Here is a 27,351-nt window from a genome sequence, read left to right as displayed (position 1 = left end):
CTGAGAGCCACCACCATTCAGCTTCTAAATCTTTTGTTTCATTGTTTGCTTGTCTTATCTCAGTTTCCCGATTGTGTGATAGCAGATGTGGTATGTACCTGATAGATATTTTAAGTTTAAATGAAGATACTAACAATCGAAATGATTTTACCTTCAAGTTAGAAGTAACATATACATCTAGTCTTTAGATAGGTAAAGTTTTAGATTAAGACATCATCTCTGAAATGGAAGCTGGTTTCTTATGTGAGAAAGGAAGTTCAGTGTAATGGTTACAAGAACACTCAAATGGGTCTTATGGCAGATTCAGAACCAGAACTGTGTGTCCTGATTGCTTCTATTTCTGCTTGAGGTCTTTTTTTTTTTAAAATAAGTTTTTTATTTTGAAAATACTGTACAGAGGGGTTACAATCACATAAGCAAGGTAATGAAAACATTTCTTTTCAATCATTGTTGTCTTCCCCTTTGTTTTTCCCCTACCTCTGTCAGGAAGACAGAGGTCTTATATAGCCTACCATCTTCCCAAGCCTCTCCTTGATTCCTTGCTACTTTTTCTTTTACTACCACCAGGACTTAAGCTTAGATAACATTTCCATTTTCTACTCATTTGTTTTACTGCAATATTTTACTGTTCCTTCTTTATGAGACATGACCTTGGAACGTTTATTCCCTGTCTTCATACCATATTATATGCTTACTTGGGCTTTATGACTTTAAAGGTGGGCTGATTAGTGTGGACAGATTGCTAATACTTTTAGTGCTGGGTTAAGGTGAAAATTTTTTGAGGGAATACTTTTATTATTTTTTTCCATATATCCCTGTCAAGGATTTTGAGGGCAAAAGAAAATCAGCTCTGTGAATGCTTGATGAAATGCATTGCAGATATATGTATTTTGTTCTGCTTTTTGGAAAAGAAAGTCTAAAATAAGATCCTGAATGTTTTCAGTATGTATTTGACTGCTGTTAGATAACTGGGTAAATTGTAATTTACAAAAAGTATTTTCAGGGTCAACAGGAGTATCTAATTTGTACTTTTATAATGTACATATGATGTAAGCAGACACATTAGCTCTATTTGATAAATGAGGGAACAGGATATATCATGTGAATGTCTGCGGTAGATCTGAACCCAGGGTTCCTTCCCCAAGCTCTGCTGCCTCCAACTTTCACATATTTAATCTGCCACAAAATGCTGTTTCTTGTTAAATTTAGGGGTTTTTTTGTTATTTTTTTAAAGCCCTTGATTTTAGAGAGCGAAATGCTTAAGAAACATTTGGCAGAATGCTTTAGAAGGCTTGTTACCTTTATATTTGAGGTTAGTAGTAATTTCTGGTAGTATCTTAATATTTAGATTATCTCTCAGCTATTTTCATGTTCTGCACTTAGCATTCTCCTTGATTTATTTGGGGGCAATAGTCAACATTCCCTGTGCTTTATTTGGATACCTTTGTTTCTATTTGCAAAGAAGAGGGTTTTTTTTGCAGGGGGGTAGTTGTGGGGCTTGAACTCCGGGTCTGGGCATGCTGTCCCTCAGCTCTTCAGCTCAACGCTAGAGTTCTACCAATTGAGCCATAATACCACTTCCAGTTTTCTGGTGGTTAGTTGGAGATAAGAGTCTCACAGACTTTCTGTCTGGACTGGTTTTGAACCGTGATCTTCAGATCTCAGCCTCCTGAGTAGCTAGGATTACAGGCATGAACCACCTGCACCTGGTGGAAGAAGTTTCGTTAAAAACTACTCTGAAGATTAAAGTTCCTGGTTATTGGCTTCTAAATTTTGTACCAAAATCCTAGGAGAATATATATGTATATATATATATATATAATTTTTATAATACATTTTCCTCTTCACTCATGTCTTATTATGTCAAGGTAAAACCACCACCAAGAACTATATATTGGGGCCTAGAGTGGTGGTGCACACCTATCATCCTAGTTACTTTGGAGACAGAGACAGAAAAAACATCTGCCAAACTAAAAGCAAAAGGCTCTAGAGGGGCATGGTGTTTAAAAAAGTATGTACCTATCTATAAGCACACAAATACACACATGAAATGTGTGAGTCAGATACCAACCAGTGAAATGGTTCTCATATATCCCAACTTGCACTATAATTATATTAACCTTTTTCTAGAATCACTATTACTCAATAAAAATTTCCTTTCTTCACTCTTTTGGCAATATCATACATGCTACCTTTAAAACAAACAAAGCCAGGCGCCAGTGGCTCACACCTGTAATTCTAGCTACTCAGGAGGCTGAGATCTGAGGATCAAGGTTCAAAGCCAGCCTTGGCAGGAAAGACCGTGAGACTCTTATCTCCAATAAACCACTAGAAAACCCGAAGTGGCGCTGTGGCCAAGCGGTAGAGTGCTTGCCTTGAGCTGAAGAGCTGAGGGACAGCACCCAAGCCCAGAGTTCAAGCCCCATGACCGACCAAACAACACCAACAAAAAACCAAATTAAGCCTGGTAATTTTGGGCGATGTAATTCATATTGTGATTCTAGTCCAAGGGAGGCTGAGGTAGGAGGATTGGAAGTTTGAGACTAGCCTGACCTATTTGATTCTATGTGTGGCTCTCAGAATTTGTTTGTTAGTCCTTACTGATAGCATTGACTACTGGTAGTTTTTGTGTTTGTTTGGATTTTTCTTTCATTTGTATTTTTGCTGTTTCTCACAGCTAAGTAATTCCTCAAATTCAGAGGTTTTTTTTTTTGTAAAAATTGACCCAAGCAGATGAGTGAAAGCTGTTTGTTTTTTTCTTTTAATTTTTTTTTCTGTTTCCTATTCAGTCTCAGGCAAAGCAGAGTTCTCAATGTGAGAGCTCTGTATACTTTCGTATTGAGGGAGAAAATGCTGTGATTGGTAGAAATAAGAAAGCAACAAAACCAAAATCTCCAAAATACTCCGCAAAAGTATACTTTAAAAATTGAGTTAAGCCGGGCACTGGTGGCTCACGCCTGTAATCCTAGCTACTCAGGAGGCTGAGATCTGAGGATCACGGTTCAAAGCCAGCCCGGGCAGGAGAGACCCTGAGACTCCTATCTCCAATAAACCACCAGAAAACCGAAAGTGGTGCTGTAGCTCAAGTGGTAGAGTGCTCGCCTTGAGCTGAAGATCTGAGGGACAGCGCCCAGCCCCAGAGTTCAAGCCCCACGACTGACCAAAAAATAAAAATAAAAAAAAAATTGAGTTAAATGTTTATAATGTACATGACTTTGAACAGCGCTTTTATTTTATTTTTTAATATATATATATATTATTGTAAAGATTCTGGGGTTGCAGTTTACATGAGTAAGGTAATGAGTATTGTTATACCCTCCTTTGTTTTTCCCCTAACATCCCTTCCCTCCCTCCCAACCCCCGCAACCTAAATTCGATTTCAGCATAATGTCTTGTACATCTCATTGTTACAATGGGTCAAACTGTATCTTTGTTTCAGCATTTTGAGGTTTTTATCTTTGTTGTTGTTGTTTTTAATGTACTATGTGATTTTTAAAATTTCTTTTGTATGTTCCTTCCCCATGTTATAACCCCTGTTTTCACTGTATTTGATTCCGGTCCCCTGCATCTTGTATATACATTTTTCTAATTTGGTGAGAGGAAGGGAAATGAACAATGCTTTTAGATTTTACTTTAGGTATAATTTATCCCCCCCCCTCCCCCACACACATGTATTTGTCTTAACATTTGGGATTTGTCTTTAGTTTAGATTTTTATTTTTGGGGAAACAGGTCTTGCGTCTTTGTAGAACTACTAATGCACATTGCAGGGATGTAGGTTTTCTGGGAAGATAGGAGACAGGGTGAAGTCTTGCTTTAGAGTGGTAGAGATACTGTATTTTTCCTAATTTAATTGAGGACAGAAAGATTGTCAATCTAAACAGAAACCACATTCCTCATGCACAGAGAATAAACAGTTGTCATCTTATTAGCATCACCCCAAGTCTCCCCACCCCCCCCTCTGGTGCTGATGTCTAATGGAGCTTTGATCAGTTGCTGTCCCTAGGATAGGCTATCACTATTCCAAATGCCATACAGATGGCAGAAAAATAGCAAGCATAGACAGGAAAAGAAATCTTGTTCTTAACCATTCCTCTAAAGTTAGGACAGTTTTGGATCCTTTCCTGGACACACACACACACACACACACACACACACACACACACACACACACACACACACACACACACACACACACACACACACACACACACACACACACACACACACACACACACACACACACACACACACACACACACACACACACACTTCAGTCATTGTCTTAACATTGGATCATAATTATTTGATATCTCTGTGAATTTATTTCTGTCTACATTATTTTTGGTGGGGTTTTAACTTCAATCAGTTTATTTTTATAGCACAATGCTGTTTTTATCATCTAATACAGTTGATAGCTCATTTGTGTATAACACCATTGTTGATGGAATTGTATGCTGTAGGAGAGACTAGGTGTGTAGTATATTTAAAAGTGATTCTTACTATGTACTAACTAAAATAAAAAATCAGGGGCAAAATATTCTTTTAATATGAGTATATTTGAGAAAACTGGAGCATCCTCAGGGTTTGAAGGTCATCTTTCCTATTCAGCTTCTCTTCTGCAATATGTAACTATTTTTCTTTGCAGCACTATTTTCTTCCCATGAGTAGTTTTTCACTAGTGATCTTTCTTTTTAAGTTGCATTTAGTATGGTATTTTCTACCATACTTATTCAATGTTATTTGATTTTCCTGTAGCTCTAACGAGTACTTTTACCCTTAACATTTTCTTGTTTGTATGTTCTCTTTCTTTCCTCTTCCTTTCTATGTCAAAGTCTCCCAACATCAGCTATAAATTAGGATAGGAAAGTAAAGGGGCCATGTTAATTGTATAAATTCTTCTTCCTCATTCTTAGTCTCTAGACTAGAACTTGGCAGCTAGCAAGCTCTGCTAGACCCAGATCAGATTTCTACTTTGTCTTTGTTGCTGTACGATTATATAGTATATGCTCACTTGAACTGATCAGGCTAATATTATTGAGAAACAGTGAATTCATATTAAAGGAAAAAATCAGGATGACTTTTTAAATGCAGACACTGAATTTCTTTTATTTTCTCTCCCTATAAATAAAAAGTGATAACTGGGCCAAACATAAGGTGTGGGTAAAACATTGATGCCAGGGGGCAAGTTCCAAGGGCTTTTTACTTCTACCACAGACAGAAATCATAAAGTGATTATTTCAGGAAGTACATCGTGCGTGCGTGTGTGTGTGTGCGTGCGTGCGTGTGCGTGTGTGTGTGTGTGTGTGTGTGTGTGTGTGTGTGGCTTGATTTCAGATTCTGGGCTTAGTCCCTGAGTTTTTTGATCAAGGATAACACTCTACCTCTTAAGCCACAGCTCCACTTCTGGCTTTTTGTTGGTTAATTAGAGATTAGAGTGTCATGGACTTTTCTGTCTGGGCTGGCTTTGCAAAATGATCCTCAGATCTCAGCCTCCTGAGTAGGTAGGATTATAAGTGTTCACTGATGTTTACTGGTTCACTGATGCCTGGCTCTTCAGTTGCTTTTTATGTACTTTTTAAAAAAATGAAAAAGTTGCAGAGAGAGGACCTGTGTTTCAGATAATCACCTTTTCAGGTGGTAACATGAACTGAGATAGAATGTTCCGGCCAGTATTAGGAGCAACTCTTAGTTACTTCCCTCAATCCTTCTCCATTGCCTTTCTAGATGAATCTGCTAAGAAGTCACTATTTTGCCCAATCTTTAACTTTAAAGATGATTAATCCTCTATGAAATGGGAAATCTGAAGATTTTTTTTATCTGAGTAACTCTCCATAAAAAAGAGTTTTGTTCACTCTTTCATACTTAGTTCATCCTAGGTATGTTTCTAGGATATATTTTCACAAGGCTAATTATTTAAAGCACTTACATATATTAATTATGTAGAGAACTTGGAGCAAGTAGCTAGAAGAACTATCAATTTTAGTGAAAGACTTTTAAGTCTAAACGTGTTAAGTATTGTCTACAAATTCATACTGTTGTCTAGGTTTGGCTAATACCTATATTTTGCTGACTTATAAGTTTTTCAAGAAATGATTGATGATGAGCAGTGTGCTCATAATCCCTCAATATTTAATGTATTAACATAACCTCAGCCTGACTTGGGCTTGGATAAATCTCATGAAAAAAAATTCTCAGAAAGTTAAAGCTACATGTGTGTGTTCACAAAAATTTTAATTCTTTTGTAGAGAGAGGCTGGTGATATTTCTGTGTATATAAGTAAAGATACCAAATTTAACATGTAGTCATTTTTATTATCGTTATCACTTTTTTTTAACAATATGACCAACTTGGAATCTTGATCTCTTATTTTAAATCTAGGGGTTTTCCATACATATTGAAATTAAGTCATTCTTTTATGTATGTAATCCATTATAACCATCCCCATTTGAATTCATTGGAATGTATGGCATAAAGTGCTCTATAGAAATATAAATATAATTTGTATTAACCTTTTTTCCTATCATTTTTAGACTGCTTGTACCATCTTATTTTGATGAACTTTACAATCCTATTGGCTTTCTCATAGTTTCTACTCTCTAGGTAGAACTTGGATACTTTTTTCTCCACTGCCAGGCTTGCACCATCTTTTTCTTGTAAGTGTATATTAGTTATGCTTTGTTAATTCAACTCACTTTCATAACTGGTGGGTCCTGGGATGAAAAAAGGCCTAAGACAAAGCCTTAGACCTTGGAAACCTCAGAATCTGTGGGTTTGCTGGCAGCAGACACATAAGTATTAGCTAATACAGTGCACTGAAAAGAGAAGAATATAGGAAAGATAAAGTACCTTTATTTTTCCCTGTTGGTTATGGGGAGCCACAGCACCACTTCCAGTTTTCTGGCAGTTAGTTGGAGATAAGCATCTCATGGACTTTCCTGCCCAGGCTAGCTTTGAACTGTGATCCTCAGTTCTCAGCCTCCTGAATACCTAGCATTACAGGTAATGGTTACTGACTCCTGGTTAAATACTATTTTTGTTCTGGGGTATTGAGGTGATACTTCCTTGTAGTGCATCTGCATTAAGTAGACTGCTGGTCTATCACTAGTCTGCTAGCTAACTATATCTAGCTAATTGTATCATCTAGTATTGCCCTTAAGACTGTATGAAAGGCCCAGGGTTCTTTTGTTGATGCAATTATTGCATATGAAGCAATTAGAGTTTTAGAATGGCATTTGAATTTAAAAAATCAATAAGGTGAAAACATTTATGTATACAATGCATAATATTATTGTTACCATGAATCCTTTCTCAGAAAAATGAAGAAAATAGTAAAATCAAAACGGTAAAACCCTGATTTTTGCTATTATTTCAAAATGAGCAGGAGAGAAGCAATGGTAAATCTCAAGCGCTAAATTGTTGGATGCTAGCACAGAAATGTTTGCAATGAAGAAATGGGTCATTTAGTGTTCCCAGAAGTGTTCCCCACTTCTGGGAATTTTGATGTGATAAGATTGAAGTGGGGAGAAAGAAGTCCCAAATTCTCAAGTTTGAATGGACAATTAGCACATAACAGTCACAATAATCAGTCTAAATATAGAGATAGTTTAGTGTGTTGACTTCCTGTAGGGCTCTGTGTAAAAAGTAAAATCAATAATTATCAATAAGCAACTAGGCCATGTATTTTACAAAAGCATTCAGATGGCACATATCATATTTAAGCAAACAGACATACTGTGGAGAGAATCTATAATGTTGTTTTCCCGAGAATTAAGGAGAAAACTGTTGTTTAATTATATTTCTAAAGCCTCAGTGAAGGATTTGTGGCTTTGAGAGAGTGCTTTTTGGAGGGTGTGTGTGTGTGTGTGTGTGTGTGTGTGTGTGTGTGTGTGTGTGTGTACATACATGATTTCTACATATAATTTTACTATATAAGCAAAAGTTTATTTGTCTAAAGAGTATTTATTTTTCTGTACCAAGTGTAAGATTGTTTTAATTTTTGTTATTGTTACTGTTTGTTTTATTTTGTTTTTTGTGCCAGTCCTCTGGCTTGAACTCAAGGCCTGGACACTGTTTCTGAGCTGCTTTTGCTTAAAGCTAGCTCTCTACTACTTGAGCCACATCTCCACTTCTGGCTTTTGTGGTATCACAAGCTTTCCTGCTCCAGGCTAGCTTCTAACTGCCATCCTCAGATTTCAGCTCCCTAGGTAGCTAGGATTACGGACAGGAGCCACTGGCACCTGGCTTCAACTATAGGATTAAAAAAAAAACAACTTTTATTACTATTATCAGGATTTGACTCAGGGCCTTAGAGTTGCTAGACAGACAGTCTTACTGCTCTCCTTTTGTCTTAGGAGAGAATATTAAATATTTTACTACTTAAGATTTTATTTATTAATAAGTAAAGATATGGATTACACAAATCAAGACGTTTTTGCTTCCCTTTTATTTTTCTTCCTGTGTACATTTGCTTTCAACTTTAAAATTAGTTTAATGGGATGTAGTTCAGTATAGCAAACAAAAATTGTGAGTTTGATTCTCAGTACTGCACACACACACATAAACACACACACACCAGATTATTGGTCAATGTGTATAATTAGCATATTATTCCTGCTATTGTGAGGGGGAAGTCTACTTTTTAAAATGAATCTTCGGTTCTGCTGTTTTTGAGCATGAATTTTGGGTATTATATCCTGGCAGAACTACATGGCACATGTGATTTCTTGGGCAGAGAGAATTTTGTAAATGTATTCTAGTAAGAGCCTTAGAGTACATGAGTAGTAATATATAGAGATGGAAAAAATTCTTAGGATTTTAGGATATTAGTTTCAAAATGGCCTTAGAATCTTCTGACCCAACTAGTTAACTCAGTTACCTAACCGTGATACTCTCAGAATTTTTACTATTTCTTTTTTGGGTACCTTTTTTTCTAGAGAATACTCTATTGTGGCGGTACTTTATTCCTTGAGATGAGTTTTGAAAAGTTTACTTTGATGGTAGGGAGTTTAGAAAATAGCTGGATTGACTAATACCAGTTCATTTCTACTACTGAGAATGCAACTTCTTAGGCACTGACTATCAGTGAAGAAGGAGTCTTAAAAAAAAAAATCAATTCAACAGACACTTGTTGAGTTCCTTTAGTTTAGCTGAAGATTAGTGCCAGAAATTATGTATTTGAATGATAGATACAATCACTTAGCGTCTGTTCCTTGAAGGAATATGAGAGGTAAATTGTTATCTGCCAAAATCTGCCCAACAAGTGCAGTGAGAGAAGCAGGAAGGAGGATCCTGGGAGTTCTGAAAGAGTGACATCTGGGCTGGCTGTGATGAGGAATCAAAACTAGTGATTTTTACTGAGTTAATATCCATAGCGTTAGGAATCAATATTACTTTTATCATTTTATTGTCACATAAAAATTTGGTATCTTTTTTGTCACAAAAGTTTTGGTATACGTATTCCTTTGTTAACTCTAAAACTTGGCCTCTTATCACATGGATATAAAGAACTATCTGATTCATAAACAAGTAAGAGGAAGAATGAGTTGCAGGGTTTAGGATGCTTAGGTCTCAGAACAGGCAGTGATCACTCAGGAGGAGAATCCATGAAGTGTTGCTGGGTTACAGAAGGTGACTCCTCTTAGACATAACTTTAGTTGTTGGAAGATTGTTGTTTCTATCTAATGTACTATCACATCTAGTTTGAACTACTTCTGTTTTAGAACTAGTTTAGAAACTCATATTAATGATTCTGATAAGATACCCAAGTATAATAGGATACCCAAATAAACAAATAAATAATAGTTTACCCAAATAAATAATTTCCCCTAATTTGACTTTCTTTGGGCTAGAATTTATCCTAATCTTTAAATTATAACTTATTTGTGTTTACATGGTCACTAATTTATATGGCATATTTATTATAAATAAAAAGTTTCCAGTGTTTGTTTTAAGAACTCAAGGTGCTCTATGGACATTGTTTATTGTTGTTGATGAAGACATCATATTTAAAATAATTGCTTTATGAGCTGATGAATTATTTTCTTATAGAATCAGACTTTTTTAGAATATTAATACATAGCAGATCATTTCCTTTAAGGGGTAGAAAAAAGTCAAGATCTTCAACTTCAAGATGTGTTCACTGGCAGCTGTTTCCTGTAATAGGAGCAATTTGCATGCAGAATACAGAAAATGAATTATATAAAGGGTGTACAGAAAACCAGCTATAACTCCTCTGGCGAGTACAGCAGCCCACAAAATAAACTTCCTTCAAATGACATTGGCATGATTAATTCCAAGCAACCTGGACATGAAACTGCTGTTCTGAAAGGGTTCTGGAGCTAGAAATGTCATGAGTGTAACTGAAGACTGCTAGCTGGGAGCTGCGGGACTGCTCAATGCCTTTAGTGGCACCAGTGATCAGGACATCTGAATATGCATGACAGGTTGGCAGGTGGTCATTGCATATAGGGCAGATGTCACTTGGTTATTTTGCTTTTTAAGTTTTTTTTCCTGGAAAAACATATAAAGTTAAACAAGATGTCTTGTTTTGGATTGAATTGTCCTAACAAGATTTTGAGACATTTTTCCTAAATTGGACAAAAGGAGGCAATCAAATGTCAAAATACTGCCTTCAGCTGACCATGATGGGGGTGAGGTATACACCTATAATCCCAGTACTTGTGACACTGAAACAAGAGGATTGCAGGTTTGAGGCCCATATGGGCTACATAGTTAGACCTTGTTTTAAAAACCCAACAAAACCCAAAGCCCAAAATACAACAAAAGAAATCTTGTCTTGAGTGCACTTCTATCTATGTACCCATGTATACTAAGTATTTCTTTCAATGTACCATTTTTTTCATGTGTATTAGCAGTACCGTTTTGTAATAGAATACCTCATGCTTTTAGTTCCTCCATATAGCACATTGAGGCTATCCTTATAGATGTGTAGATGGGGTTTTCTCCCTGTTAAAGGTAAAGGAAGCAGAAACTGTGTAGAGAATCAATCCCTAGTTCATGGCTATAGACTTGAGTATTCTCATCCCACACCAGGTCCTTCTATTTGCTGGCTCCTTTTTATTTTCATTTGAAGAGGTTCCATAGTGACTAGATAATGTAAGGTTAATAAATTTTTTTTCTCATGTGAGTTACATATTAAAAACTTAAGTATTCTGGCTTCTCTGCTGTATCTTCTACATATATCACTGTCTTTATCCATTCAAGCTGCTATAACAAACAACAGAAATTTATTTCTTGAAGTTATGGTGACTGGAAGTCTGAGGTCAGGATGCCAACATGGCAGGGTTCTAGTGAGGGTCCCAGGCTACTTTGTTTTTGCCATGTCTTCATATAGTAGGAAGGTTGAGAGGGCTCCCTGGGGCCTCTTTTATGAGGGCACTAAGCCCATTCATGAGGGCTTCACCTTCCAAAGGTCCCACTTCCTAATATTGTTACCATCAGAGGTGAGGATGTCAATATATGAATTTGGGGGAACACAAACATTCAGTAAGTAACAGTCACCTGCTTAATCTACATAATCCCACTGTGTTGAAAAGGAGCCCAAGGTTGAAGATGTGAGACAACTTTGCAGAGGTACCCTTGAGTTTGAGCTGGATAGTGGGTTGGTCACAGGTGTGCCAGCTGTTGAAGTCTGAGCCCTTGACACTACCTTCTTGAAAGAAATGTTCTTTCTGCTTTTGAGGAAGGAAAGGGAATTTTAATTAGCAGGTGAGATCGCTTGAATTACAGGGAACTCTTCAGTGTCAAAGCAGTTCAGGCAGTTAATGCTTTGGGACTGTAAAGGGAGAAGGGACAATATTATTTTGTGATTGAGAACAGCTTTGTGAAGAAATTGGAATTTGAAGGAGTATTTAGATGTGAAGTTTGGGGCAGAAGGAGGACAGGGTGCACATGAAAAATGCTATACCCATTTAAGGGGCACAGGGATTATGGTAGGTAACAAAGGTAGGACACCAGAAAAGGCCAACTGGCACTGCCAAAGAGATACCGGTGTATCAAGCCTGTAGCCTGGATTTTCAGCACAGAGTGTTTTACTGAAGTTATACTACTAAACTGCAGTCTTACCAGACTAATTTCAGTTGGCTTGTGATGGACTTTGAATTTATAGAAATCTTAAAAGAATGACATTGGTTCTCTTATTCCCCAAGTGCTGGCTTAATCATTTTGTTCTGACTCCACAAGAAATACAAGCCTATGCTTTCTTACATATAAGATGGTATTAACTTTTAAATGTTTATACGCACACCAATATTTCAATAAGCATTTGTTTTGAGGGGAGAAAGATCAGCATGTAATGAGTCTTAATGGGGATTAAGAACATCGACAGACCCTGGGTTTGAGAATTCTAAGAAAAAGGGTTGCATAGAAATAAGGACTTCAAACTACTGAAAAGTTTAGGTGGAGGGGTGATTTGCATTAACACTCTGATGTAGATAGTACTTTTGTTAGGAAACTTGTTTCTCTTTTCAAACTTTGGGTCAAAGGATCTATGTTGCATGCCAAAAGCTTTGGAGCAGATGATAATACCTAAAGTTCATTCATTAATGATGATGGTTGATGAAGATTAGTTTGGTTCCACTCAAATTTCAATAAACAGTTTGTTTTTTGCTTTAGATACAAAAGTTGTTGCCGTATATTCTGAAAAAATATACAGAATAGATCAGAGACTGAAGGGTCTGTGAAATTGGGTGGGGTCTAGATGGTACAATGGGATTTTTGAAAAAAGGTTTTATTTGGTTTATGATACTCATCTTTTCCTATTTTTAATGTTTCAGTGTGCAAAGATCCACCTTACAAAGTAGAAGAATCTGGGTATGCTGGTTTCATTTTGCCAATTGAGGTTTATTTTAAAAACAAGGTATGTAATCTTTACTTATAAACCAAGTATTGTTTGAAATTATTATTATTATTATTATTATTTTATTTATTTTTTGTTGGTTGTGGGGCATGATCTCTGGGCCTGGGTGCTGTCCCTGAGCTCTTCAGCTCAAGGGTAGTGCTTGAGCCACAGCGCTGGTTCTGGTTTTCTGAGTAGTTTATTAGAGATAAGAGTCTCATAGTCTTTCCTGCCCTGGTTGGCTTTGAACCGCGATCCTCAGATCCCAGACTCCTGAGTAGCTACAATTTTAGTTGTTATTATCCTTAATCATAGAAATGGCAATAAAAGTGTAATTTCAATTATGTGAAGTGAGATTATATGAAATTCATTTAATACTCATTTTAAAGAATGGTAGCCATTTTGAAAAGGATTAATATATGTTTATTTGTAAAAAAGAAGAGAAATTATGGTTTATCAGTGAAATGTTCTTTTTCTTGTTTTCATATTTCTAGAACTTTTGAGGCTTAGAAAGAATGATCTCATGTGTTGTTTTGGCAGATAGACAACACACAGTTATTTCAACCCAAGATATTATGGATTCTGGTTTAGACATGTTCAGCATTGAGATGTGTGTAGATACTAGAACACAGACTATAATCTGGATATATTGCCTAACCTTCATGTTTTCCTTATTTATAGAGTGGTAAAATAAGAATAAGTACCTTATGATGTGGATTAGATAAGATTAATTTTTGTGTGAAGTATTTTAGTGCATTGTCTTACATATAAGTAAATACTTAGTAAACATTGGGACTTTGTAAGGACAGTTTCTAAAAGTGCTCCAGAGTGAGAACATTCTTTTAAAAAATTGAACTGCTCAAATACAGTCCCATGTCATCTACACTATGGCTCCTTAAAAAACGATCCTTAGCATAGCAGCGACTTCTGCTTAGAAAAGACTTTCTCAGACTCAGATCCACTGAATCAGTATTTATGGGGCGCAACCTAGGAGTTATGTTTCAGATAGGATGTTGAGGTTTTGCTTGGGCTGGCCTCAGACTTTGATCCTCCTACTTTTGCCCCCAGCATACTGAGATCACAGGTGTGCATGCCACCATGTCCCAGATAACCAACTTTTTAATCTGCAGTATCTTCTTCGACTGGAACTGTGACTTTTCAGTTCAGCAAAGTTTTCTTTATGATTAAGAGATAATGCATTTTAATTAAGCTGCAATTAAACTATACTGTAAATTAGAAATATATGCATAGCAGAATGAATTTTGTTTTCCATATTTTTTTGTTACTTTCTCCTTGTACACCATATTACAGCACAAACTTTCTATCCTCTTACCTGGGGTTATCTTATATTTTCAGCTTTGGAGGGATGTACTTGAGAGTAACATTTCTCTGCAGTTAAATGGTTGACAGTATGCTGAGTACCTTACTGGTATTTCATTTAGTAGGTTTCTAATAATTTCAAGAGATTACATTCATTTATTGTAGGATGTATCAATAAATGTTATTTTTAGCTGAAGCAAATTTCATTTATACAGATCACATTTTGTTTTTTCATTTGTAATCTCATGGCCATTTGACTTGTTTTCACTTTTTTACTATTGTGGATATGATATCTGAACATTAATTTGTACATTTTTGTGCAGACATTTTTTCAAATGTCACGGATATGTCCTTTGGCAGAATTGTTTGATTATAATATGTCACCCTATCTTTTACTTTTTTTGTGATACAGCGGCTTGAACTCAGCATCTTGTGGAATGTTTGGAGAGACTGCTAAACTATTTTCCAAACTTGTTGTACCATACTAGATCCCCACCAGCAATGAATGAAGGTCTAATTACTCTAATGCTTTTTACTTTCTTATTTTCTTTTTTCTTTTTCTTTTTCTTTTTTCTTTTTGTTGGTCGTGGGGCCTGAACTTTGGGCCTGGGCGCTGTCCCTCAGCTCTTCAGCTCAAGGCTAGTGCTCTACCACTTGAGCCACAGCACTACTTCCAGCTTTTTCTGCATATGTGGTGCTGAGGAATCCAACCCAGGACCTCATGCATATGCAAGGCAAGCACCCTACCACTGAGCCACCTTCCCAGCCCTATTTTCTTTTATATCTAAGATCCATCCCAGTCATTGTGCAGTGGTATTTCATTTTGGATTTTATTTGCATTTCTCTGGTGACTTAAGATGTAAAACATCTTTTCATATGTTTATTATCCATTTATATGATAAACTTTGGAGAAATGAATAGTCAGATCCTTTCTTACTTCATAGTATATTTTCAGAATTAAATGGTTGCGATCATGAGAAGGAATTCAGAGCTGGATCTTCCCTGCACTCCTTTTGAATACCTTGCAAATTTAATAACATGCATATGGTGTGTCTTCCCTTTGTTTTACTCTTACAACTAGGGCTTATAGTTCATCTAGTGGAGGAAAGGTTATACCATAGAAAAAAATCTAGACCTTTAAGCCCCAACATCTTGTCTCAAAGAAATTAGGGGATAGGCAGTTGTAAGAAGACTGATGGTTGTGGGTGGACTGCTCTTTGTCACCTAAGTGAATTTTACATTACACTGGCTTTAGTTTGGAAATAATGTGGTAGTTAAATAATTCTCTCTCCTTTCATTGTTGTCCTCCTTCTCCTCCTGCGCCTCTTCTCCTCATTTTCTTTCTTCTCTCTGTAAAATGTCTGCTCATTTTATCTTGATAGGATATAACCAGAAGCTTCCCAAATGCTAGATTTAAAAAGAGAGCAAATGAAAGATAGCAAGGCAGAAAGTATTGTTTCTCAACTATGTGCATGTACGCAATTCAATCTCTTTGAAATTTATGTAAAAGAGTAACAGCAGCTTATAATGAAGACATATTAGGCAGTTGGACATGTGATTAAGACACATTCACTTTATGAAAGATTTTAGTTTCTTACAATATGAAGAAAGAAAGAGGTACAAAAGATGAGAATGCAAAGTAGACAATGAGAGTGAGAATTGTTTAATAGATTGCCTGTTCATTTCCTAGTTTTAGGTTTTCTTTAAGATTTCATACTTACTAATAGTTACTAGTTACATAGTCGTGCAATGGAACATGTACATTTCAATATTGGTAATATAAGTTTGGGATTTCCCTAAATGGCCATACATAGTGGCATTACAGAATACCACATAGTACTTAATGAACAAATCTCAAATGATGATGATGGCTTAAGAGTTACATGAATAAATATCTATACACATATGTGTATATATGGTTGTAATGTTTAGTATGTTTTTTTAAAGCACTGAAATGACTAAGCGCTCTGGAGATGTACCTGTAGGAAAAAAGCACATCAGAATGACAGCACAGGAATTCACAGGCATGGCTTTCCCAGGAAGGGGGAAGGAAGGGGAGAAGGAAAGCCACTGCACTCTCTCTCTCTCTACATAGATAGATAGATAGATAGATAGATAGATAGATAGATAGATAGATAGATAGATAGATAGATAGATAACTGGCATGTATATGCATATCTATCTACCTAAAACTTTATTATCTATTTATATCTTAAAAATAAATAAATTTGGTAGAAGCATTAACATCTATTAACATCTATTTAATGTCAGTAGAAGATCTATAAGTATAATATTTTTAAATACTTCTTTATGTTAGTAATTTTTGTGTTTGTGTGCTAGTCCTGGGGCTTGAACTCAGGGCCTGGGCACTGTCCCTGAGTTAGTTCTTTTTTTTTAAATTTTTTTCCCTCAAGGCTAGCACTCTACTACTTGAGCTACAGCTCAATTTCCAGTTTTTCAGTGGTTATTTGGAGATAAGAGTCTCACAAACTTTCCTGCTCAGGCTGGTTTCAATCTTCAGATCTCAGCCTCTTGAGTAGCTATGGTTACAGGCATGAGCCACTGGTACCTGGCCTTTGTTAGTAATTTTTTAGTTAAGCAATTCTTGTTTTGGCCGGGTGCTGGTGGCTTACGCCTGCAATCCTAGCTACTCAGGAGGCTGAGATCTGAGGATCACGGTTCAAAGCCAGCCCGGACAGGAAAGACCGTGAGAGTCCTATCTCCAATAAACCACTAGAAAACCGGAAGTGGTGCTGTGGTTCAAGTGGTAGAGTGCTTGCCTTGAGCTGAAGAGGTGAGGGACAGTGCCCAGGCCCAGAGTTCAAGCCCCATGACCGACAAGAAAAAAAAAAAAAAAAATTCTTGTTTTGTTGTTCCTGTTAATTTATTGGTTTAGAGTATTTTAGAAGCCAGATTTTTCTTTTTTTTTTTATTTAACATTTTATTATGGATACATTGTTTTAAAGCCCATATTGCATATTCAAATAAGGCAACAGAGCCAGATTTTTCTATATTCTACATTCTACCATATTCTGAGTTACATGTATTTTTTAAAAATCATTTTTATCACTGGGGACCAATGGCTCACACCTGTAATTCTAGCTACTCAGGAGGAATGAAATGAAATGAAATGAAATCTCAGGATTTCATTTCAAAGCCAGTCTGGGCAGGAAAGTTCATGACTTTTTTTTTTTTTTTGGTTGGTCATGGGGCTTGAACTCTGGGCCTGGGTGCTGTCCCTGGGCTCTTCAGCTCAAGGAGAGCTCTCTACCGCTTGAACAACAGTGCCACTTGCAGTTTTCTAGTGCTTCATGGGAGATAAGAGTCTCACCATTTTCCTGCCTGGGCTGGCTTTGAACCATGATCCTCAGATCTCAGCCTCCTGAGTAGCTGGGATTACAAGGGTGAGCCACTGGCGCCCGGCCTCATAAGACTCTTATCTTCAGTTAACTACCAAAAAGCTAGAAGTAGAGCTGTGGCTCAGTGGTAAAATGCTGTACTTGAACATAAAATCTAAGAGACAGTGCCCAGGCCCTGAGTTCAAGCCTCAGTACTGGCACAATTAAAAAAAATTTTTTTTGGATGTATGTTGAAGTGAACTCCAAAAAGTGGATTGTTTTGTTTATCATCATTTTTTTCTTTCCTTTTTTCTCAAGTTTATTCCTTTTTGTCTTTGTATTTGATTTCTGTATTCTTTGTCTTGTATATAAGTTTATCTGATTTGGAGAGGAGTAGGGGAAGCACAGAAACAGTGGGACAAAGGATGAACCAATTTAGCAGTGAAACCCACTAGACATTATGTTAGAAATGAACTGTACAACTTGGAGGGGAGAGAAATCAGGAGGGGAAAAACTGAGAGAGAATGAGGGAGGGGGTTATACTGTTCAAAAGGAAATGTACTCATTACCTGACTTATGCAACTATAAACCCTCTGTATATCACCTTTACAATAAAATTTTTTAATTTTTTTTGTTTTTTTTTATCATAGTAAGAATTTAATGTGAGATCCATCTTAACAAATTTTAAATGTGCAATACATTATTTTTGACTATTGGTACAGTGTCATACAAATCTCTAGAATTTATTCACTAAGTAAAAATTAATACCTTTTGATTAATAACTTCCCATTTCTCCTTCACCTCAGCCTCTAGTAACTACCATTCTAGTTTTTTATTTGGTGTATTTAGCTATGTCAGATATCTACTGTGAGTTGGGTCACCCTGGATCACCCTATCTCCCGTGACTGCCTTTTTTTCAGCTAATATCATGTTCTCAAAATCTAACTAGGTATATTCATGATTCTTTTCTGGCTAAAATTACTGGTTTGTAAAAGTTAATAGCTCTAGACTATTGCTCTGGCATGCTCCTTGAGTTTCTTTTAAGTATTTAACATTATATTTATTACTGGCATTTTTATATCTTGAAGAGTAAGTGTTCATGATACTAATAATTTACACAATGATGTTCAGAGTTTTCCTAGGCAATGAAAGAAAGAAGCCTAAAGAGTCCCACCTAGTGCTGAGAGAGTCCTCATACTTAATAGGAAGGCCACTTTCCTGCCCTGAGTTCCCCTCCTGTCTGTCCTGTGCTTGCCCTCCTGTGCTAATGAGCGTGTCTTCAAACTGCTCATTTATTTAAACTGTCAGAGTCAAGAGGCTGGTAGAGTGTCAGTCTTTCTCTTGAGTTGTGTGTGTTTGTTCTGTCTTATTTTGTATTTGTGCTCAACAAAATCACCCTATCTGTGAGAATCATGTGTGTTTCAGAAACTCAAAACTAACAGACACTGAAATGTAATCGATGGTAGCACTTTAGGTTTGAAAGAATCCCTACTTCTATATCTCAATATGCTCTCAGAAAAATAGTTCAGGCATGAATGTCAAGGACAAAGCATCTGCCTAGTGAGGAGAGTAATTTGATGATGCAAAATCAAATTTCTACTATAGTAAGCATATTAGTTTTATATACAGAGCAAATACATGCTTTCTTATTTGAACTTTGAAGAATCTTTCCTGGGGATCATAGCTTGACAAGAATATTAATGTCAACTCTATGAGAAAATATATAAAGTTGGCTAGAACACAAATTTATGGATGCTTTTTCCTTACTCAAAAAGGAATCTTTACAAGAAAATTTCACTAAGAGCACTTCTGCAGTCCTTATCCCTAGTTTTATTGAAAAGTGATTTTTTTTGGTACTGTTAAGGATTTATAAAGTGATACTGCTATTCATTCTTGTTATGCTAGAAATTAGTTGTATTTGTCCAATGTACTTTTTCCTTAAAAAGTGTACAGGAAGGGTTAGGGTATGGCTCAGATAGTGCTCGTTCCTAACATAGTTTCTTACATGTGATATCTGGCAAGGAAAAGAACATAGAAAAAGGAAAAGAAAAAGAAAGAAAAAGTATACTTGAATATATTTTCTTCTAGTAGAAGTATATAGAATAAACTTAGAAGTTTTATTGCCTTGAATCCATTTAATGATTTTTAGCAATTGGAAATAGCCTTTCAGATTTTCTCATGTATTAGCATAGATAAACTATGTCAGTTTAGGAATTGGCAGAAGCATGATTATATCATATCTTAACATTTTTCTGTGGAATGTTTTTAATTTTAGTAATATGCCTAAGTCAGAATTTAAATATTTGAATACCACTCCATGATCATGATGAATGTCATACCTAATTTTTTGCTACCATGAACATTTGTATTCCATATGTGAATATTACAATCGAATTCTTAGTAGAATTTCAGAGTCGTCCATCACTTGATTTTTAGTATGTTAATAGGTATTGCTGAAATGTCTAACAATAAGGCTTTCCCAATTTACATTCCCAATCCCCAAACAGAAAACTGCCCTCCTTTCTTGGTTAATTCTGAAGCTGCATTGACTATTTCACCATTTAAAGGGGAGATAAGACAAAATTATAATTCAATGTGATAATTACATCTATAGAGGAAGGCAGTAAAAGAGATGTCAAATTCAGACAATACCAGGAAGGTTAGAAAGACTTTCCATAGATGTTAGTGTTTTGTTTATTTATAGTGTTTTTCTGTTTTATTATTTATAGTTTTTCTGTTTATGTGGTACTGAGGAATTGAACCCAAGGTTTCATGCCTGCTAGGCAAACACTCTACCACTAAGCCACCTTCCCAGCCCATGAGTAAAATGTGCAATAAGAAATAGACAATGGGGGCTGGGAAGGTGGCTCAGTGGTTGAGTGCTTGTCTTGCATGCATGAGGCCCTGGGTTGTATTCCTCAGCACCACATAAGCAGAAAAAGCTGGAAGGGTATAATGGCTCAAGTAGTAGAGCGGTAACTTTGAGCTGAAGTGCTGAGGGACAGCGCCCAGGCCCAGAGTTCAGGCCCCATGACTGACAAAAAAAAAAAAAAAAAAAGAAACAGACAAAGGAAGAAATATGCTGGGAGAGAAAATCTTTCAGACATAAGAAGCCCTATGTGAAACAAATCAAAGAAAGGTTGGACAAATGGGATTGCATAAAGTTGCAGAGCTTCTGCACGGCAAAGGACATAGCTAGCAAGATCAATAGAAAGCCCACGGATTGGGAAAAGATCTTTACCAGCCATACAACGGACAAGGGTCTCATATCTAAAATATACTTGGAACTCAAAAAATTAAATCCCCCAACAACAAATCCTCAAAGAAACAACTGCCCAATAAACAAGTGGGCGAAAAACTTAAAGAGAAACTTCTCTGAAGAAGAAGGAAGGATGGCCAATAGACACATGAAGAAATGCTCAACATCCCTAGCCATAAAAGAAATTCAAATCAAAACAACATTGAGATACCACCTCACTCCAGTTAGAATGGCAAAAATCAAGAACTCTAACAACAACAGATGCTGGAGGGGATGTGGACAGAAAGGAACCTTACTTCATTGTTGGTGGGAATGTAAACTTGTTCAACCACTTTGGAAAGCAGTATGGAGGTTCCTCAAAAGACTTCACATAGAACTCCCCTATGACCCAGCAATCCCACTTTTGGGCATTTACCCAAATGTTTACAAACAAGACCACACTAAAGCTACCAGCACAACTATGTTTATTGCAGCATTATTTACCATAGCTAAGATCTGGAACCAACCCAGATGCCCCTCAGTAGATGAATGGATCAAGAAAATGTGGTATATATACACAATGGAATTCTATGCCTCCATCAGAAAGAATGACATTGCCCCATTTGTTAGGAAATGGAAAGACTTGGAAAAAATTATATTAAGCGAAGTAAGCCAGGCCCAAAGAAACATAGGCCCCATGGTTTCCCTTATTTGCAATATGTAGTATATGTATGAGTCAAGCGGAAAAGGTCAGATAATGTGATGTTAGGAAAATGAACCCTTAGATATGTATTTTAATGTTTTTTTCTTTCATGCATGTGTTTCTAACGCATTTACAAGATTATTTCTTTGTTGCTTTGTATGTCCCTCCCTCACAGTATAACCCCTGCTTTCACTATATTTGATGTCAGTATAACTTGTGGAGGAGATGGGGAAAAACAAGTCGTTTAAGGATACAGGTGGACCTGTTGCAACAATGAGAAGTAAAAGTTGTCATGTCCAAAACGAGCTTTACAACGTCGGTGCCGGGGGGTGGGGAGGGGGAGGAGGCTGGGAAGGGATGTGAAGGGTAAACAAAGGAGGAGGCTGCAATGCTTGGTAAGAAATGTACGCATTATCCTGCCCATGTAATTGTAACCCCTCTGTACAGTATGTTCACAAATAAAATAAAATTAAAAAAAAGAAGCCCTATGTGAAAGGCACAATGAATGAGACAATATGAAGTATGGGGAAGCTGCAGGTGATTCTGAATTATGGAAGGAGAGAACATAGAGAACAAATGTTGGGCATTTACCCAAACAATCACAAACAAGGCTATACTAAAGCTACCAGCACAACTATGTTTATTGAAGCATTATTTACCATAGCTAAGATATGGAACCAACCCAGATACCCCTCAGTGAATGAATGGATCAAGAAGATATGAGATATATATATATATATATATATATATATATATATATATATATATATATATACACATATATGGGATGGTAGGGGAAAAAAGAAAGGAGGGGGTAGCTATGCTCCATAGGAAATGTACTCATTATCTTATGTAACTGTAATCCCTCTGTACAGTATATATATACTTGCATATATATCAGATATATACGTACATATATATATACATACATATATACATATATGTATGTACATATATACGCACATATACATCTTTTATATATATCAGAAAGAATGACATTACTCCATTTGTTAGGAAATGGAAAGACTTGGAAAAAATTATATTAAGTGAAGTAAGCCAAGCCCAAAGAAACATAGATTCCACGGTTTCCTTTATTTGCAATAACAAGTATATGTCTAGGAAAAGCAAAAAAGGTCAAAAGCTATGTACATATGACCATATAAGATGATGTTAAGTGAAATGAACCCCCATATGGAGACACAAGAGATTTTATCTTTCTTGTTGTTTTTAATGTATTTATAATGTACTATGTCATTTTTTTGGTTTCTTTTGTATGTTCTTTCCCCATGGTATAACCTTAGTTTTCACAGTGTTTGATTTTGTTGCCCTGAATCTTGTATATACATTTTTCTAATTTGGGGAGGGGAAGGGAAATTACAAAATGCCGAAATAAGGACACAGATTGACCCATTGTAACAATGAGATGTACAAGACACTATGTATTTTTACAATAAAAGTATATACAAAAAAGAAAAAAATATGAAGATCCATTGATAGTGTGATCTAGAAAAAAAAGAAAATGAACTTTATAACTTGGGGTGGGGAGGGAGGAGTCAGGGAGGTGGGGAGGGAAGGGAAAATTAAAAAATAAAAAACACTTTTTACAATAAATATATATTAAAAATAAAAACTGTTTTTACAATAAAATATATATTAAAATAACACTTTTTACAATAAAATATATATTAAAAATAAAAACACTATATTTACAATAAAAATATATATTAAAAATAAATATTGTACAGAGGGGTTACAGTTACATGAGTAAGGCAATTGAGTACATTTCCTATTGAGCATTGTTACCCCCTCCTTCATTTATTTCCCTACCATCCCTTCCCTCCTCACCTCCCCAACTCCGCCCTCCCTGTGTGCAGTATTTTTACAATAAAAAATATTTAAAAGAAAGAGAACAAATGAAATGCAGAAAAGAAGGTCAAAGATAATACTGGTTATTTCAAGGAAGGGGGATCATGTTATAGTGATGACTCTTTAGCTTTTAAAAAAATATTAGTGAAAAGACATCTGATGGTTGTGCTAGCAAAATAATTCTCTTGTTATTATGTTAAGTAGACTGAGGCAGCTTCAAACACATGGAGCCCAGGGAGGTGAAAGTCTGAGCTAAGGTAATGTCCACAGACACTAGAGGATAGGGGTAGATCTGATAGTTCCATGGAAGAATATTCAGTAGCACTGGGAGAAAATCAGACTGTGGTGAATGGATCATGACTTTGATGTACTTTAACCTGGGTAAGCAATTAGGGTTGTTGCTTGCTAAGATAGAGAGTATGAAAGAAACATAAGTAATGTATGAGTTACATGTTGTTATAGGTCAACCTCTGAAACACATGCATGTGACAATAGCATTTGACATGAGTTGGCAATACCAGTAGATATTACTGTCATGGAGGTGAGATTGATTCCCAGTGAGTGGGAAACTGCGGACAAATCAAGGACATCCAAGGGTTGGTGAAGAAAGAAGAGAAGGAATGGTCAGTTAAATCCAGAAAAGAATAGAATCCTGAAAGAATGAGGGGGAGCAGCAGGATTCCTGCCAGACTGTAGTGGGAGTAAAAAGCAAACAAGGGAATAAATGGTGAATACGATTTGGGAATATTTGAATGAGATAGAAACCATGAATTTCTAATAAGTTATGCCTACATTCTGACAGTTTTAAGTGCTAAGACTTTTGAGCCACTTTTTTTCATTATGTATTAGTAATACAACACCAGAACAGTATACAGCTGCCTTGGTGGTGAACAGTGGGGATTAAATGCCATTAATATTATGACATATTAGTTATCTTTGGCATCTGCAATCTTCATGTCACCATGGGGTGGATAAAAATTAGTGTGTAGAGAACAATAAATGCACAATGGTTTAAGAGCTGAATCTAGGTATCATGAAATTCGAATTATTGTGTTCTGTTGGATAGAATGTTGTTTTGTCCTTGTTCGTTTTTTCTTTCTCCTTTTTGGTGATATTAGGGTTTGAACTAAGAGCTGTAGGCTTGCTAGGCAGGTGCTTTTATCATTTAAGCCGTGCTCTTAACCCTGTCTTTTTTGCTTTACTTAATTTTTAGATGGAGCCTTGTGATTTTCCTGGGATTGACCTTAGACCCCAATCCCTCCTGTGTTTCTGGGATCATAGGTACATACACTACATTTACTAGTTGAGATGGGCATCTCACTAGCTTTTTGCCCAGGCTTTCCTCTAACCACAATCTTCCAGATCTCTATCTCCCAAGTAGTTGGGATTATAAACTATGTCTGGGCTATCCTCAGTCTTTCTTCAGGAAAATATTCACCATACAGACATTATACTATATATGTTAGCTTATTACAGGCAGTAAAATACTTGTTAGGGATATAGTGATGATACAAACATTATTTCTACTTTCAATAATTCTGTGATGGGGCTGGGAAGGTGGCTCAGTGGTAGAGTGCTTGCCTTGCATGCCTGAGGCCCTGGGTTCGATTCCTTAGCACCACATAAGCAAAAAGAAAAAAGCCACAAGTGGTGCTGTGGCTCAAGTGGTAGAGCGCTAGCCTTGAGCTGAAGAGCTGAGGGACAGGGCCCAGGCCCAGAGTTCAGGCCCTACGACTGGACCCTCCCCCCCCCCCCCCCAAAAAAAATTCTGTGTTACAGCAGAGTAAATGGAGACATGAAGATCATCAGTCTAAGATGCAGCAGGGATAAGAGTGATCATATATACAGGAGGAATGAGGCATAGAAGTTGGAACTGGGCTTCAGTGAAGGCTTCCTGAAGTCAAACCTGAGTGAAGTGGGTGAGAAGTGTCTAGGGGAAGCTGGAGGTGGCAGTGGTAGTCTGGAGGTAGAAAATGAACGGTAATATATGCAAGGTTGGAATCCAGACTTGACCTAAAGCAAATGGCGGTAGTGTGTCACTGGGCCAGGGATGGGCAAAAGGGATGTGGAGGGACAAGAAGACAAGAGTCAGATCAGGAAGACTCAGGTAGCATTCAAGTGAGATTAGGTATTTATGCTAATGGCTATTGGAAGCTGCCCAGTTATCACAGATGATAGATTTTTGCTTTCCATAGGTAGTATTCAAGAGTGGAGGAAAATGTATCCTTAATCTGGAAGACCTAGTAGAGAAGTAAGTTTATGGGAGTTTGGACAGTAAGTAGGAGTGTATAGACGAGGAGTTCAAGAAAGACTTAAGAGAGAGGATGGTTGCCTGCAGTCAGTGCTGGGTATAGAGCATGAGGTGGGAGGAGGAAGGAAATTGGTGGCTGTGTAGGCTGTGATGCTCCACTTAAGAGATCAAGGAGAAGGTAATGAGGTTTTTCTTTTTGGTTTTTCCTAACACAAGAAACTAATTTATTACATATCTCCATTTTGTTTTTTATATAATCATGTAATCAGGGCTCTTTCAGTTTCCAGGATTGCTTTGACATTACAGCTGTTAAATTTTGTCTATTCCTTATGATGATTTATCTTTGCTTAACAAATTTCTATTTTAAGCTCAGGGACAGTGCCCAGCACCTGAGTGCAAGCCTCGGGACTGGCACCAAAAAAAAAAAAAAAAAAGAATATAAATAGAAACAAATTTGTATTGTTATCTCAAAGATTTGATTGGAACACTGTGCATATATGTATGGAAATATCATAATGACCCCCCCAGAACAATTAATAGATGCTAGTAAAATGCCTTTCAAAAGAAAAAAAATTCTATTTTTGCCTACTTGTTTTCTGTCTTACTTTCTTAACTTCTAGGAAGAACCTAAGAAAGTCCGCTTTGATTATGACTTATTCCTGCATCTTGAAGGCCATCCACCAGTGAATCACCTCCGCTGTGAAAAGCTAACTTTCAACAACCCCACAGAGGACTTTCGAAGAAAGTTGCTGAAGGCAGGAGGGGTAAGTGGCTCTTTTGTGAAAAGCCTTACTATAAAAACCTACTTGCTAGTGTGTTAGAATGTTTACTAATGTTTTGGAGGAGATAAAAAAGGCAAAGCTACTTAATGGTTTCAGATAAAGAGGTCAGCAAACAATAATATTTGAAGTGGGTATGAGAGTCTAAAATAACATGGTTGATTAAAGCAGCCTTCAGATCTAAGCAGTTCCAATTTATTTTGATAAAGCCCAATATAAATGAGAAATAAACTATCCTCAGTTAAAAAAAGAATAATGTCTGCACTTTGTTATTTTATAGAAACTTTTAAGAAAAGTTAAAGGTCATAATAATGATGTAAAAAGGAGTAACTCTTAGCATGATATTGAGCATAATTAATAGGAAAACACTCATAAAACTTTTTATATCATTTGGATATACATTTTTATTTTTTGAATTGTATTGAGGTAAAAAGAAGATACTTTTTAAGGATAATGATAACCACGGGCAGGTCGTTTTTGCCCATGTGGTTAAATAAGTTGGGAGAAGATTTTAAGTGGAGTTTCTTGCCAGTGTGAACATGTAGAATGATTTCTTGCTGTGAATTCAGCTATAATGACAGACAGTGCCCATGTTCAAACACTGTGCAACCGTCCTCACTTTAGATGAACTTGTTGTTGTTTATCTTATGTGGGCAATTCAGAGTGGGTTTAAGTATGAGATTAGCTTTTTGTATAGTTTCATATTCATTAAATTAATGATCATCTGCTTTAAGAATATGTAATCTAGGATGATGCCCTATGTTACTAGTAACCTGTACTTGGGGCCTTATAGGCAAGAATTGGGTACTACATGGTATAGAAAACCTCTCCTTTTATAGATTCATGGACATTTACTTTGAGAACCTCTGGGATGCCCTAGAGCTTGTCATGAGGAAATTGTCCATAGATAGAATTATGTGAGCACTTTATGTTATATGGGCCCTGTTTCTTCTCAGGTCCTGTTTTGCCAAGTGTTTTTTCCCTGAATGGCTGATGGC

General features: G+C 36.5%; 1 protein-coding gene across 1 annotated transcript in view; it reads left to right on the top strand.

Annotated features, from left to right (window-relative positions):
* Mllt3 (MLLT3 super elongation complex subunit) overlaps positions 1-27,351 on the top strand; it is a 279,624-nt gene that overhangs the window by 145,340 nt on the left and 106,933 nt on the right. The window contains exons 3-4 of the mRNA XM_070007963.1: positions 12,797-12,879; positions 26,195-26,338. Coding sequence (XP_069864064.1) covers positions 12,797-12,879; positions 26,195-26,338 — 227 coding nt within the window. The remainder of the gene's footprint in view (positions 1-12,796; positions 12,880-26,194; positions 26,339-27,351) is intronic.

Source organism: Dipodomys merriami, unplaced genomic scaffold, assembly GCF_024711535.1.
Source record: "Dipodomys merriami isolate MVZ:Mamm:240054 unplaced genomic scaffold, mDipMer1.0.p SCAF_11, whole genome shotgun sequence".
Taxonomy (NCBI): domain Eukaryota; kingdom Metazoa; phylum Chordata; class Mammalia; order Rodentia; family Heteromyidae; genus Dipodomys; species Dipodomys merriami.
The sequence above is the reverse complement of the archived record's forward strand: the minus strand, read 5'-3'. Positions and strand labels throughout refer to the sequence as shown.